The 15,599-nt window shown below is 51.0% G+C and overlaps 1 protein-coding gene across 2 annotated transcripts in view; it reads left to right on the top strand.

The window, feature by feature from the left end:
• The window catches only part of LOC124483144 (mannosyl-oligosaccharide 1,2-alpha-mannosidase IA), a 98,497-nt gene that overhangs the window by 48,387 nt on the left and 34,511 nt on the right, over positions 1 to 15,599 (top strand). For both annotated transcript variants that reach the window (XM_047043441.1, XM_047043447.1), the window contains exons 3-4: positions 3,626 to 3,741; positions 14,005 to 14,085. In XM_047043441.1, coding sequence (XP_046899397.1) covers positions 3,626 to 3,741; positions 14,005 to 14,085 — 197 coding nt within the window. The remainder of the gene's footprint in view (positions 1 to 3,625; positions 3,742 to 14,004; positions 14,086 to 15,599) is intronic.

Genomic DNA, 15,599 nt, shown 5'->3' with positions numbered 1-15,599 from the left:
CTAACCAATCAGCATTCATTAACAGAATGCTAGCGTGTTATGGGCAACAACGATTTACCCTGTAAGAAATCGAAAGGACATAAGTACTCGTTCGTTCAACTTTCGCTCTGTAATCCATGTTGAACATGCAAAAACTACAATAAAATCTGAGATTTCTCAACGACAATCAGGTGAAAGAGACAAATGTATCCGTTTAGCTCCATAGACTCCCATTAATTTTGCACTCGACCGAATCACTCCCAGTGGAACTCTGGTGTAACTGCAACAAAATTCGGTACAATGGGGCTTAATAGTGAGTGGGCAGGCTGTCCTTAAACAGGCTCTGATATAACTCTATGGTACGAGTCTCGGAGCTAGGAGCAAAGCGAGCCGCTGTTCTGTGCAAGACCGGACGAGCCGGAACTGGAAAGATGGAGCGGTCCATTTTGAGGTGTTGCTTGTCTCACTGCACTGAGCACTTTCCATAGAAATGGATGGTAACGCCCTCTTTAAAGAGCAGGCTCGCTGTGTGTAACGCCCTCTTTAAAGAGCAGGCTCGCTGTGTGTAACGTCCTCTTTAAAGAGCAGGCTCGCTGTGTGTAACGTCCTCTTTAAAGAGCAGGCTCGCTGTGTGTAACGTCCTCTTTAAAGAGCAGGCTCGCTGTGTGTAACGTCCTCTTTAAAGAGCAGGCTCGCTGTGTGTAACGTCCTCTTTAAAGAGCAGGCTCGCTGTGTGTAACGTCCTCTTTAAAGAGCAGGCTCGCTGTGTGTAACGTCCTCTTTAAAGAGCAGGCTCGCTGTGTGTAACGTCCTCTTTAAAGAGCAGGCTCGCTGTGTGTACTGTATAAGTCTATGGGCCATGCGGGAGCCTTCCTTCCTTCTGCTTTCCCTCGTAATTCGTCATGGTAACCTTCAGTGCCTTGGGCACTGATCGGGGGTCCTGTGTCCTGTGAGAACAGACTCCAGCGGTAGAACTGGATGCAGAACAAACTAAACTAGAGAAGGTACCATGTCTGGGGATAGTGTAGGGTGTGCTTGCTTGCGTCGGTTGCAGGTGGGTCCGTCCCCTTCCGTTTTTCTCTTCTAGTGACATTTTTCAAGCATTTAGCCTAACGTTACTCATATTGCATCATTCATTAACCCCCTTTGAAAAAAGCTACTGTAACAACGTTGTCACCGACAGTATTTCCGATGGAATCGCGATTCAAACAGTACCATCTGCTAACTGAAAATATGCCCCCAAAAACGTAAGTAAGCTTTACATCTATTTAGGGAGAAATGGCTCATTCAAAAGAAGTTTGCTACAAGCAAGCTAGCTGCTGTTTGTGATTGTTTGAATGCGCCGGAAATTTGAAAGTTTCTTTTGACATAAAGTTTATGCTGTGGTATTGAAGACAGCGATGCACCACACAAGCTTGAGTTGAAATACATGATATAATGTATTTGTACATGCAAGCCTTGATTTGCTTGAATGTACATATGCTGCTAGTACACCACGGCACGATACGATACTCGTTGTGCAACAGCATATCTATTCACGTTGTATCCATGCATCGTTGGTAACGTGTGCTGACGTTGTGACGTAGGCTAGCACTGAGTTCCCTTCGTTGACACAAGGCACTTTTTGCCACAAAAACGTCATTTCAACCTAAACTGTGCAACAGAACGTAAATAAAAATACAAGCAACTCAATCGCTACCAAGACGAAACTTCTAACACCGACCGTCCAAATATTGACGGATCCTCAGGGGGGCAAAAAGAAACAAAAAGAATAAACATATATGACAGAGAATTAAGGCTTGAGCACAACCAATGAATAAATTAAGTGTCATCTTTGAGGGTAGTGTTACCTGACTCTCTGAGACTGAGACTCTGAGACTCTGACTCTCTGACACTGACTTTCTGACTCACTGTCATTCTGTCTCATTGACTCTCTGACTGTCTCTCTGACTCTGACCCTCTGTGTCTCTGACTCTCTGACTCTCTGACTCTCTGACTCTCTGACTCTCTGACTCTCTGACTCTCTGTCTGCGTGTCTGTGTCTTGGTGCTGATCAATTCCCAGCCCACCACATGGATCCTGTACAGAACTACATGTGTTTGGCTGCAGGTCGACCATGCCCCTCTCCCTCTCCCTCTCCCTCTCCCTCTCCCTCTCCCTCTCCCTCTCCCTCTCCCTCTCCCTCTCCCTCTCCCTCTCCCTCTCCCTCTCCCTCTCCCTCTCCCTCTCCCTCTCCCTCTCCCTCTCCCTCTCTGTTCAGTACCCTTCCTCTCTCTCTACCTCTCTCTCCAGCTCTCTCCACCTCTCTCTCTGACAAGGCCAGTTTAGCACCTTTGTATTGCTGGGGGGGAATGGTATGAGGTGTGTGTGTGTGTGTGTGTGGAGGGGGGGTGAGTGGCTGTACTTGGAGACATGAGAGACAGTAGGGACAGTGTGGTCTGCTAGTGCCCTAGGAGGGGGGCTGTTCCCAAACACATAAACTGTAGAACATGCAGAGCTGTTGTGTTATGTATGAGTGGAGCTGTGGGGGAAGAAGGCCACTGGAACGCCATATGGCTCCAATCTCCAGTCTGGCAGCCATGCCAACCTCTGCCCTTTCTGCTGGTCAGCTGACCTGCATGTGCTACGGGGTCAGGGGTCAGATTGGATGGCGGCCCTCTCTCTTGCCACTCATGGCACAGCCTGGCAGGAAGCCTCCTCTCTCCTCCCTCCTCTCTCCTCTCTCCTCTCTCCTCTCTCCTCCCTCCTCTCTCCTCCCTCCTCCCTCCTCTCTCCTTTCTCCTACCTTCTCTCTCCTCCCTCCTCTCTCCTCCCTCTCCCTCTCCCTCTCCCTCTCCCTCTCCCTCTCCCTCTCCCTCTCCCTCTCCCTCTCCCTCCTCCCTCCTCCCTCCTCCTCCCTCTCCCTCTCCCTCTCCCTCCTCCCTCCTCCCTCCTCCCTCCTCCTCCCTCTCCCTCTCCCTCTCCCTCTCCCTCCTCCCTCCTCCTCCCTCTCCCTCCTCCCTCTCCCTCCTCCCTCTCACTCTCCCTCCTCCCTCTCCCTCCTCCCTCCTCCCTCCTCCTCCCTCTCACTCTCCCTCCTCCCTCTCCCTCTCCCTCTCCCTCTCCCTCTCCCTCTCCCTCTCCCTCTCCCTCTCCCTCTCCCTCTCCCTCTCCCTCTCCCTCTCCCTCCTCCCTCCCTCTCACTCTCCCCCCTCCCTCTCCCTCTCCCCCCTCCCTCCTCTCCTCCCCTTTCTTCCCTCTCCCTCTTCCCTCTCTCTCCTGTCTGTTCTCTCTCCTCTCATCTGTCATATGACCTGTCTCTCTCCCCTCTCTTTCTCCTCCTCTCCTATCACCTATCTCTCTCCTCTCCCCTCTCCCCCCCTCTCTCTCTCCTCTCCTTTCTCTTTCTGGGTTTTCTAGCATATTGGTCCCAGAGTGTATTGTTGCCCAAAGGTATGATATTCATTAGCATATTTTTCAAGCTTCAAACCAGTTCCTGATCATAATCCCAGTCTTTCATGCAAGTTGCTGTGGTCTTGCATCAGATGCAGGTTGGTGTGTATGTGTCTGCATCTGTCTGTGTGTGTGAGTGTGTGTATGCTTGTGTAGGGGTCTGTGAGTATGTGTGTGTGTGTGTGTTCAAGCTGACCCCTGCTGTGTGTTCCAGGTGGTCTGAGGGGAGCGTCCATCGTGGATTCTCTGGATACTCTGTTCATCATGGGCCTGCTGGAGGAGTACGCTGATGCCAGAGACTGGGTCCGCTCCAGCCTGGACCTCAGTTCGGTAAGCCCTCACCACACCACACCTGTCAGTCACCACTAACGGCCAATCACACGCAGCAGCTTCCTGTAAGCCCCGCCCTCTCACTACACACCACACCTGTCAATCACCACTAACGGCCAATCACACACAGCAGCTTCCAACTCTGTAAACCCCCCAAACTCCAGCCCACAGTACACACCTGTCAATCATGTCTGAAGACCGATCACCTACCAGCTCTACCAAGAGCTGCCCCTCCTCTGACTGATGGACCTGCTCCTCTGCCATCTCATTCGTCCCAAGGACTGTCAGTCATGTCTGGTGACAGGGTCGGGCCTGGCCTGTGGCCCTCCCTAGGTGTGTGTAGGATTGGTTCCTCCTCCCGGCTGCGTGGGGACGGGCGGGGCGGGTTCAGCAGCTGTCTACGGCTGCGCTCAACTTTTTAAACCACGCTCAACCTCTGAGATGATTTCTAGCTGCTCCGGAGTCTGTCTGTAGGAGGAGCAGACATGAGGAGAAGGAGGAACATAAGGAGGAGGAGGAGGAACACGAGGAGGAGGAGGAGCATGCATCCATGAGAGGACAGGCCTGTGTAGCGTGATGATGTCATCAGCAAGGATCTCAGCGCAGCTTGGACCACTCTCCCGTCTCCACGGAGACGCACCGCCAGCAGGGAACATTCTCTAGTGAATTAAACACTTCCTGTTTGGCCTTTTGTCCATCCACTCTGCTCTGTGTTAGTCTGAGATGAGATTCTCTCTGCTCTCTCTGTGTCCTTCTCTCTGAGAAAGAGGGAGAGGGAGAGAAAGAGGGAGAGAGAGAGGGAGAAAGCGATGAAGAGAGACACAGTGATATGGAAAGGCAGAGGCCAATACCTCTTTATTCAGTCATTCTGTGATTATAGACTTCCTCTCCTCTCCGGCCCGGCAGGGTGATGATGGGGGGACAGCCAGGGTGCAACTCGCTTGCCATGCCAGCTTCCCTGGCCAGCCTCCTGTCCTGGCCCTGTCCTGCAGGCTGTGTCCTAGCTCTGTCCTGCAGGCTGTGTCCTGGCCCTGTCCTGCAGGCTGTGTCCTGGCCCTGTCCTGCAGGCTGTGTCCTAGCTCTGTCCTGCAGGCTGTGTCCTGGCCCTGTCCTGCAGGCTGTGTCCTGGCCCTGTCCCCCAGGCTGTGTCCTGACCCTGTCCTCCAGGCTGTGTCCTGGCCTTGTCCTCCAGGCTGTGTCCTGGCCCTGTCCTCCAGGCTGTGTCCTGGCCTTGTCCTGCAGGCTGTGTCCTGGCCCTGTCCTGCAGGCTGTGTCCTGACCCTGTCCTGCAGGCTGTGTCCTGACCCTGTCCTGCAGACTGTGTCCTGACCCTGTCCTCCAGGCTGTGTCCTGGCCCTGTCCTGCAGGCTGTGTCCTGGCCCTGTCCCCCAGGCTGTGTCCTGACCCTGTCCTGCAGGCTGTGTCCTGACCCTGTCCTGCAGACTGTGTCCTGACCCTGTCCTCCAGGCTGTGTCCTGGCCCTGTCCTGCAGGCTGTGTCCTGGCCCTGTCCCCCAGGCTGTGTCCTGACCCTGTCCTGCAGGCTGTGTCCTGGCCCTGTCCTGCAGGCTGTGTCCTGGCCCTGTCCCCCAGGCTGTGTCCTGACCCTGTCCTCCAGGCTGTGTCCTGGCCCTGTCCTGCAGGCTGTGTCCTGGCCCTGTCCCCCAGGCTGTGTCCTGACCCTGTCCTGCAGGCTGTGTCCTGGCCCTGTCCTCCAGGCTGTGTCCTGACCCTGTCCTGCAGGCTGTGTCCTGGCCCTGTCCCCCAGGCTGTGTCCTGGCCCTGTCCTCCAGGCTGTGTCATGACCCTGTCCTCCAGACTGTGTCTTGGCCCTGTCCTCCAGACTGTGCTCAGCCAGGTGTCCCATTAGAGATGGGGTTATGGTTAGGGTTACAGATGGATGGCCTCCATTCATACACTAAGCTGCTGTAGATTCTGTAACTGGTTCCAGCTCAGAAACATGACACTCTGCACTTGCTTTTTAATGGTTGATGTTGTTTTGTTCTGGAAGAGAAAACGTTTGGCTTTTGCTCGTGTGGACGTGTGCCACATTTATTATTCAGCAGGACTGATCTGCTTTCAGGAGTTGATTTTGGTTTAATTCACTGTTATGATGTTTGTGTTGTATTTACGCACACACACACACGTACACACACCACTACAGTTTTATTGGAATTACAAGGGTATGAACCTCCATCTGTGGTGATGCTGTTAGGATGAGCTTATGAACCTCCATCTGTGGTGATGCTGTTAGAATGAGCTTATGAACCTCCATCTGTGGTGATGCTGTTAGAATGAGCTGTCACTCGTGTGGCAGGTGTAGCAACACCACTATCACTACCCCACCCTCTCCATTACTCTGCCACCACCCCATCACTACCCCACCCACCCATCACTACCCCACCAGTCTTCCAGGTTTGGTTTCATTCCCAGGTGATGGATCTCTGCTCATTTACCTCTCCTCTCTTCTCTTCTCCTCCCCTTTCCTGAGGTCTTACCAGGTACAGATGAGAGATCTCTCTCTCTCCCCCTCCCTCTCCCCTCTCTCTCTCTCTCTCTCTCTCTCTCTCTCTCTCGCTCTCCCTCTCCCTCTCTCTCTCTCTCTCTCCCTCTCTCTCCCTCTCTCTCCTTCTCTCCCTCTCTCTCTCTCAGTGATCACAGCGTAGCTGTAACCTGCAGTCCCTTTGTAAACTCTAAATGAAACCTGGGCTGAGTGTGTGAGCTGGCTTTGAGCAGCTCTGTTCCAGGGCTCTGTGTTTGTGCTGTGAGACGTCTTCCGCCCCCTGCTTCTGCTCTGCCATTAACACACACACCAGAGACGCAGTGAGCAGCAGCGTCTGGGTAATTAGCACATCTAGAGATGTAGCTGTGTTAAGACGTCTGAAGGGAGACTTCAGTGGTGCCTTGCGGGTCGTGTGGAGAGGATCTCTGTTCAGCTCTGCTGGGGCATGTTATGCCTGCCTGGGGGGTGAGGGGGAGGGGAGGGGAGGAGGGGAGAGGAGATAGAGAGGAGAGGGGAGGGGAGGAGAGGAAAGGGGATGGAGAGGAGAGATGTAAAGGATTAGGGGAGGGGAGGATGAGGGGAGGATGAGGGGAGGATGAGGGGAGAGGAGAGAGAAGGGGTGAAAGCAGGCCGATCCCCTTTGCTACGAGAGAGGAGAGGTCAAGAGGTCTAGATGGGGTCATGATTGGGAGGGAAAAAGTTAATGACAATATTACTGATAATATGAATGACAATATTAATGACAATATTAATGATGTTATTGCCACCTTTGTTATTCAGTTTTACAGTGTTGACTTCTTTCACTGCTGATTTACCAAGTTGGTAACAGCTGATGAAAAAAATCTGTTTACCTACAGTAAAAAAAATTGCAACTGTTTCAAGGTGGCAATATGGTACAGAGAAACCATATGAAAAGCCTACAGTACAATAGTACCTTTGGAATGGTTGTTAGGTGGAGAGTGGAAATCCCAACCCAGCCCACGAAGCGTGATTGATGCTCGGCTGCTAGAGTCCTGGAAGAGTGGACCTTGTTAGGACCTTGAGAGGGCAAACCTTGGAGAACTGCTCTATCTAACCCTTGAGATGGGCAGAGCCCCCCACATGCTAACACAAGCTAACACATGCTCACAAATGCTAACACACGCTAACACATGCTCACATATGCTAACACATACTAACACACGCTAACACATGCTCACATATGCTAGCACATGCTCACATATGCTAACACACGCTAACACACGCTAACACATGCTCACATATGCTAGCACATGCTCACATATGCTAAAACATGCTAACACACGCTGAACCCCCCAGGGCTGAATCCCAGAAAAAGGATAAACTGCAGCAGAGAGATAAATGAGGGAAGAGGAGGGGAGCTGCCTGGAGTCTCTGGAGAGAGGAGTGTGTGTTCTGGGAGAGAGAGATCAGAGAGGAGTGTGTTCTGGAAGAGAAAGATCAGAGAGGAGTGTGTGTTCTGGAAGAGGGAGATCAAAGAGGAGTGTGTGTTCTGGAAGAGAGAGATCAGAGAGGAGTGTGTTCTGGGAGAGAGAGATCAGAGAGGCGTGTGTGTTCTGGAAGAGAGAGATCAAAGAGGAGTGTGTGTTCTGGAAGAGAGAGATCAAAGAGGAGTGTGTGTTCTGGAAGAGAGAGATCAGAGAGGAGTGTGTGTTCTGGAAGAGAGAGATCAAAGAGGAGTGTGTGTTCTGGAAGAGAGAGATCAAAGAGGAGTGTGTTCTGGGAGAGAGAGATCAGAGAGGCGTGTGTGTTCTGGGAGAGAGAGATCAGAGAGGCGGGTGTGTTCTGGGAGAGAGAGATCAGAGAGGAGTGTGTTCTGGAAGAGAGAGATCAAAGAGGAGTGTGTGTTCTGGAAGAGAGAAATCAGAGAGGAGTGTGTTCTGGGAGAGAGAGATCAGAGAGGAGTGTGTGTTCTGGGAGAGAGAGATCAGAGAGGCGTGTGTGTTCTGGAAGAGAGAGATCAAAGAGGAGTGTGTGTTCTGGAAGAGAGAGATCAGAGAGGAGTGTGTGTTCTAGACATTACACTAGAGGTCTCTCCTACTGGAGGTCTCTCCAACTAGAAGTCTCCTACTAGAGGTCTCTCCTATGTAGCGTGGTTTGCACGGTTAAGATTAGCAATACTTAATTTATAATAAAGTATACAGTTCTTGGGGGCACCACCTCTGATTTATTTAAGGGACAGAGGAAACCTTATTGAATAATATTGAATAATAGCACTCGTAATAATCAGTCTAATCTTAAGTAGCGAATTCCATGAAAGTAGAGCAGATCAGATAACGTGAGGGATAACGCGAGTATTATAAACAATGATTTATTTAAGAAAATGTAATTATGATGAACAAATACCAAAGAAGTTATAGGCTAGTTGAGAGTGAGTTGAGTTAAACAGTATACAGTAGGTCCTAAACTATGATGAGAGCGGGCGGGTGGCTAGATGGTGGGTTGAGAGCGCGTGGGGAGGGGAAGAGAGAGAGATAGGCTTCAGGAGAACAATGGAGGGAGTCTATGTTAACTAATCCTAACAAAAGTTAGGTTGAATTATTTGCAAACTAAAAATCAAACGTAACAAATTAAATCACAATATGCCAATGTTCACAAGTAAGAAATGTAGCAATATCGCAGTTACTGTTGTCAGTTTGAAGAAGAAGAATCAAAGTTCCGTTCGTCGTTGTCAAACGGTTAGAGCAAAGGAATCTTTCGTTAAAGTTCCTGGTGGTCCAGTGAGTTGCTGATTGAGAAGGGTAGGTCAGATGTGTCGCGAACATATCCGGTGAATCCTTGCGAAAAAGCAAGGTTTGGTTGTGCGTCAGGGTTTTATAATCCTTGCGAAAGGGGGGGTATCCTTTTGGAGGTGAACTCTTTGATTGGTCAGTTAATCCCTCCTGGGCGTCCATCCTGAGATTGACGTATGGGTGTGAAGTAGTTGATAACTTTTCAGAGTTCAGCTATTTCAAATGTCCATGTATTTCTAATACTTCAAAATATAACAATACAACATTAATAAATGGTTTAGTTTGTAGATTAAAATCATTTTGATATCAAGATTAACTGATTTATCATAACAGGAAAGGAAGTTACATTAAAACATCAAATTATATCAACACAGCATAAAAGGGAAAGCATACATTATAACACATCAACTACTGTCATTGAAATAGTGTCCATAAGCCATGTAGTCTCTGAGAATATGTTTGTAAATCCAGAAAAGTTAGTCTTTCCTTAAACTCCTTTGTCTGCATACTGTAAGGCCATTTTGGTCTACCTTCTGACCCCATGCTGGGCCAGAAGCTTTGAAGGTCCTGCTCTGGAGATAAGGACAAGGGGGGAAACCCCCTTTCTCCTTGTCGGGGGTAGGGGAAAGGTGTGAGGGTACGTGGTTTGTCTGTTGGCTCTGCTACACCTACCAGAGGTCTCTCCTACTAGAGGTCTCTCTTACTAGAGGTATATCTTACTAGAGGTCTCTCCTACCAGAGGTCTGCTGCCAGAGGTCTCTCCAAGACTGTGTGAGGTCTCTTCAAGACTGTGTGAGGTCTCTCCAAGACTGTTCAAAATTCAGACAGCAGAGCTCTGGAGAGAGATGTCAGATTGTGCAGATGACCATCCTGGAGGTGACAGAGGATTGGAACAGAGGGATCTGGGAGGAAAGTCCCTTCATCTCTGCCTAGCAGCTGTCAGATTAGATTTGGCAGTAGATTAGCGGATTGGAGTCTGTGTTCTCCCTGATCGCTGTCGTTCGCCCTCTCTGGTCATTTGAAAGTGAGACGCAACTGTGGTGGCTTAGATCTAGACGTAAAAACGATGACGTCAATCCAGACGAGAAACTAGATCTTTTAGAACTATGGTGATGTGCGTGTTTGGTTTTAATCAGTAAGTCCCTCCCTCCCCTCTCCCACGCAGGTGGTCTTTGTGATTAGTGTTGTTGTTGTTTCATGTGAGGGTGTTGAGACGGCCACCCTCGTCTGATGTTTACCACACCAGCTCTGATGTGTCTCTTCTGGAACAGTCCTGATGATGGCTCCTTACTCTGACCTCCATTAACTTTATCAGAGGAGCCGCCCTCAACGGCAGTTGTGTAAAAGTTTAATGGCTTCTGTTTACCTCTCTTGTGAATATACAAATGTGTCTAAATGAGGTTACCTCACACATGGCCCACCCCCCAGCACTGCTCTGAGTAAACCAAACCCCGTCAAGTTCAAGTTTATGGTCAAATGGACATTAACAGAGTTATTTTCACTGAAATGTTCCAGGGTTACTGTGTGTAGTGCTCCTGTGTTAGAGGGTGCAGGTTCTCTGTACTGTGGAGGTGTTAACATGCTCCCGGAGCTGGCTTCCATTAGAGCTGCTGTTTGGCACAGCCAAAGCTGTTTGGACACTAATCAAGACCATCATTACTCTACATTAAAGAAGCAGGCCCTGCTTTATGTGCTGTTGGCAGAGGCTGGTGCTGGGGCCGAGGCTCGGGCCGGGGCAGAGGCTGGGGGTGAGCTAGCTGTAGCCAGGCAGAGCTAGCTGTAGCCAGGCAGAGCTAGCTGTAGCCAGGCAGAGCTAGCTGTAGCCAGGCAGACAAAGCTAGCTGTAGCCAGGCGGAGCTAGCTGTAGCCAGGCAGAGAGAGCTAGCTGTAGCCAGGCAGACAAAGCTAGCTGTAGCCAGGCGGAGCTAGCTGTAGCCAGGCAGAGAGAGCTAGCTGTAGCCAGGCAGAGAGAGCTAGCTGTAGCCAGGCAGAGAGAGCTAGCTGTAGCCAGGCAGAGAGAGCTAGCTGTAGCCAGGCAGAGAGAGCTAGCTGTAGCAAGAAAGAGTGTGGATTGTCCAATAACGATGATAGCTACTTATCAAAATGGAATAATTCCATTAGTTTTGCAATGGTGTGGGAAGGCTCCACTGTGGTCTTGTGTTAGTGTCTTGTTTGCAGCCTGGCACACAGAGATGCCAGTCAGGCTGATGTCCCAGTCAAAGCTGGGCAGCACCGGAGAGCAATCTCTGCCATGCTCTGCTAAATGACTCCCAACAGCAGAGCACACGTCCTACACAGTCAATAACACAGGCCACGCCCCACAGGCCAGGCGCCACAAGCCACGCCCCACAGGCCACGCCCCACAGGCCAGGCGCCACAGGCCACGCCCCACAGGCCACGCCCCACAGGCCAATCCCCACAGGCCACGCCCCACAGGCCACGCCCTACAGGCCACGCCCCACAGGCCCAACCCCACAGGCCACGCCCCACAGGCCACGCCCCACAGATAAGCGACTACAGCAATCTATAACACACTTTTTTCTGCTAACTAAGAATGTATTCATTAGCGTGCTCCATTTCATTTCCCTCTGTTGTAGCTCCAAGAGAACAATTAAAGGAGGTACAGACTAATTAGGACAGGAAACAGGGCAGTTAGCATTCCAATCTGTCATAGCCCTGCAGGCAGAGTATAAGAAGTATTCAGAAGCAGTTTTAATAAAGATAATTGTATCTCTTGTTTAAGTGACCTGTTTACCATGCTCAGGCTTGGTAGATTGAAGAAGCTTTTGTGTCCATAGAGACCGTAAGCAATGATCTCCTGAAATGCTTGAGCTTGACCAACCTGGGAGAGGGAGAGGGAGAGGGAGAGGGAGAGGGAGAGGGAGAGGGAGAGGGAGAGGGAGAGGGAGAGGGAGAGAAGGAGGGGGAGGGGGAGGGGGAGGGGGAGGGGGAGAGGGAGAGGGAGGGGGAGGGGGAGGGGGAGAGGGAGAGGGAGAGGGAGAGGGAGAGGGAGGGAGGGAGAGAGGGAGAGAGGGAGGGAGAGAGAGAGAGAGAGAGACTGGTGGGTTCTTCTAATGAGGTGCTCTGTGAGACAGAGAAGGGGAAAACAACAGACGTTCTCCTACACCTGAGTCGGTTTTCATGCCTAATACTATTGAGAAGCGAAGCAATTATATTTGCACACAGCTTTCATGCATTTGTTTGAAAAGCCTGCAGGGAGAGACTTTAGATTTATTTGTGTTTAACGTTCTGCCCTTGACAATAGTGCAGTGTGGAGATTTAATTGATTTTCCTCGAGAGCAGGGCTCTGATTCCTGCTGAATACTGGAAGGCCAGCTGTTATGCACTCTGCGCTTCTGCTGTTTTCACTAATTGAAATGTGTGGTTTTAGACATAAATCTCCTTTCCTCCTCTCCCTCTCTACTCCTCTCCTCTCTACTCCTGTCCCCTTTCCACCTCTTCTTTACTTCTCTCCTCTATTCCCTGTGATAAGCACACTGAGAAAATATCTCTGATGAAGTGTAATGAAAAGATTTTAATCTAATCTTGTTGAAGGAAGTGCAATGTGTATTTTTCTAGAAAGGTTTGTAGGTGTGGTAAACAGGCAGGCTCATGCCCGGCGTGTTAAGGAGGTGTCTCCTGAAGACCTGAGGGGATTTACAGGAGAGTTGGGGAATGTGATAAGTCTGTCAGTCCCTCCATCACCAGAGACAGACTAAATAAACACATCACATGACTAAGTACAACGATTAGCCTGTTTCATAAAGGTGGATCTTCAGATCTCCAGGACCTGGTAAGTGCTGTGTGAGGTGCTGGGGGAGTCTATAGTCAGAGTCTACAGGAGATAGATTGGAGGTAATTGCCCTCTCCAGCTCCCAATTACAGTTTCCTTATCACCGCCTCTCCAGATAGTAATTTCCTTCATAAGGGGTCTCTCAGTGTCGCTTCCATCCCAGCCTCGGTTGAGCGTAAGTGTCTGTAATTATGGTGACATACGGTATCTCTTCAGCAGATACTAGTCGTGTCTAAGGACTCTCATCCTGACTCACATTACAAAGAGTTAGAACGACGACCACCCACGACGGATCACTCAGGGAGCTACTGTTGACCTATCACAGCTGAGCTGCTAAAGTCGTCCGGTTCTCAGACCAATCACAGCCTCAATGTGATGTGAGCCTGTCTGTCATACCCCTGTATCTCTCGGTGTGAGAGCCAGGTGAGGGCCCTCTGTCTGGGGAGGACAGCCAGGAGAGAGCCCTCTGTCTGGGGAGGACAGCCAGGAGAGGGCCCTCTGTCTGGGGAGGACAGCCAGGAGAGGGCCCTCTGTCTGGGGAGGACAGCCAGGAGAGGGCCGTCTGTCTGGGGAGGTCAGCCAGGAGAGAGCCCTCTGTCTGGGGAGGACAGCCAGCAGAGGGCCCTCTGTCTGGGGAGGACAGCCAGCAGAGGGCCCTCTGTCTGGGGAGGACAGCCAGGAGAGGGCCCTCTGTCTGGGGAGGAGAGCAAGGAGAGGGCTGGATCACCATCACAGAGATGGACTTTCGCAGCACCCACAGCTGCAGAGGGAGGGGCTGTTCTATGAGAGGCCTGGATCGATGTCCACACACACACACACACACAGACACACACACACACACACAGACACACCTGGCTCTGCTCTGCTTATCTCCTCTCTGGTGTGGCTGTCTCCCTTCAGGAGCAGCTTACGTTATCCAGAACGTTCCTTCACACACCAGAGAAGCTTTAGAAGCTCCGCCGCTGAACCTCTCTGTATTTACATTATTAATAATCATCCACACGCATGCACAGACACAAAGGCACACAGGCGCACACAAGGGGACACACACGCACACAAAGAAACACGCACACACAGAGAGACACACACAGACATGAAGATGCACAGTCATTGATGCTTTTCTCCACCACTCTGTCTAAGTTTAGTTTAACCATCACGTCTAACATATTCCTCCTCTCACTCCTCTCCTCCTTTCTCCTCCTCTCCTCGTCTCTGCAGAATGGTGAGGCGTCCCTGTTTGAGGTCAACATCCGGTACGTTGGAGGACTCCTGTCTGCCTACTACCTGACTGGAGAGGAGGTGAGATCAATACTGCTGTTTCAATTCCCTCCACCCTACCCCCTCCTCTCCACCCTCCTCCCCGCCCTCTCCTCCACCCTCGTCCCTCTCCTCCACCCTTCTCCCTGCCCTCCAGCCTCCTCACATCAGCACACGCCTGACATGGGGGAGCATTTCTGGAGAGTATTATGGGATTGCGGTTCCAGTTTGCCTGGGGGCGCTCTGGACACGTGTGTGTGTGTGTGTTTTAAGAGAGTCTTGGGGGATGAGGAGCTGGAGGCTCCGTTAATAACAGTGTTGTTAGACCTGCACGCGTGGGTGTGTGTCCAGGTAGGTGTTTATGACTCAGGTTAAGTGTCCTGGTACTGGTGTGTGTGTGTGTGTGTGTGGGGGGGGGGGGGCGGTACCTGGGTTTCTGGGTCCACACTGGAGTGGAGAGAGGGGGGGGAGAGATTGGAGAAAGAGATTTAGAGGCACAGAGAGTGCAATAGAGAGAGAGAGAGATGGAGAGAGAGAGGGAGAGAGAGAAAGAGAAGAGAGAGACGGAGATGTAGGGAGAAAGAGCAAGAGGGAGAGAGAGGGAGGGAGGGAGCGGGAGGTGGTGTTTCAGGAACAAGGTTTTCCCAAATGTCAGTCCTGAGGGTGTGAATTAATTAACACCATTCCTGGAGTCTGTGGGGATGGGAGGAGTGGCTGGGGGAACTAAAGGCAGCGAAAGAGAGACAGGGCTGAGAAGGGGAGGAGAGAGATTCTCTTTCTTCTTCCTGTGTAATCAGGAACCCTGTGATCCATATAGACACATCTCTGTCCCTGCCCCCTGCCCCCTGCCTCCTGCCCCCTGCCCCCTGCCCCCTGCCCCCTGCCCCCTGCCCCCTGCCCCCTGCCCCCTGCCCCCTGCCCCCTGCCCTGTCTGTAAACCTGTCACATCCCATCCTGGGCCCGGAGTCATGGCTGTGTGTCTGGGTGTGGTTGTTCATTTGTCCTTTTATTGCTGAAGAGCTTAAAAGTGTATTTAAGAGAAAAGCTGTTCCCTGCAGATGGAAACCTGCTGTCTTATGTCTGTAGGCTTATGTCTCTGCCTCTAATCTACTGTAAACACGACCATGTTCTACTGTACTCAACACGACCATGCTCTACTGTAAACACGACCATACTCTACTGTACTCAACACGACCATGCTCTACTGTACTCAACACGACCATGCTCTACTGTAAACACGACCATGCTCTACTGTAAACACGACCATGCTCTACTGTACTCAACACGACCATGCTCTACTGTAAACACGACCATGCTCTACTGTAAACACGACCATGTTCTACTGTACTCAACACGACCATACTCTACTGTACTCAACACGACCATACTCTACTGTACTCAACACGACCATGTTCTACTGTACTCAACACGACCATACTATACTGTACTCAACACGACCATGCTCTACTGTAAACACGACCATGTTCTACTGTAAACTCGACCATACTCTACTGTACTCAACACGACCATGCTCTTCTGTACTCAACACGACCATG

Source organism: Hypomesus transpacificus, chromosome 2, assembly GCF_021917145.1.
Source record: "Hypomesus transpacificus isolate Combined female chromosome 2, fHypTra1, whole genome shotgun sequence".
Classification (NCBI taxonomy): Eukaryota; Metazoa; Chordata; class Actinopteri; order Osmeriformes; family Osmeridae; genus Hypomesus; species Hypomesus transpacificus.
Note: the sequence above shows the minus strand (reverse complement) of the source record. Positions and strands in the feature narration are given on the sequence as shown.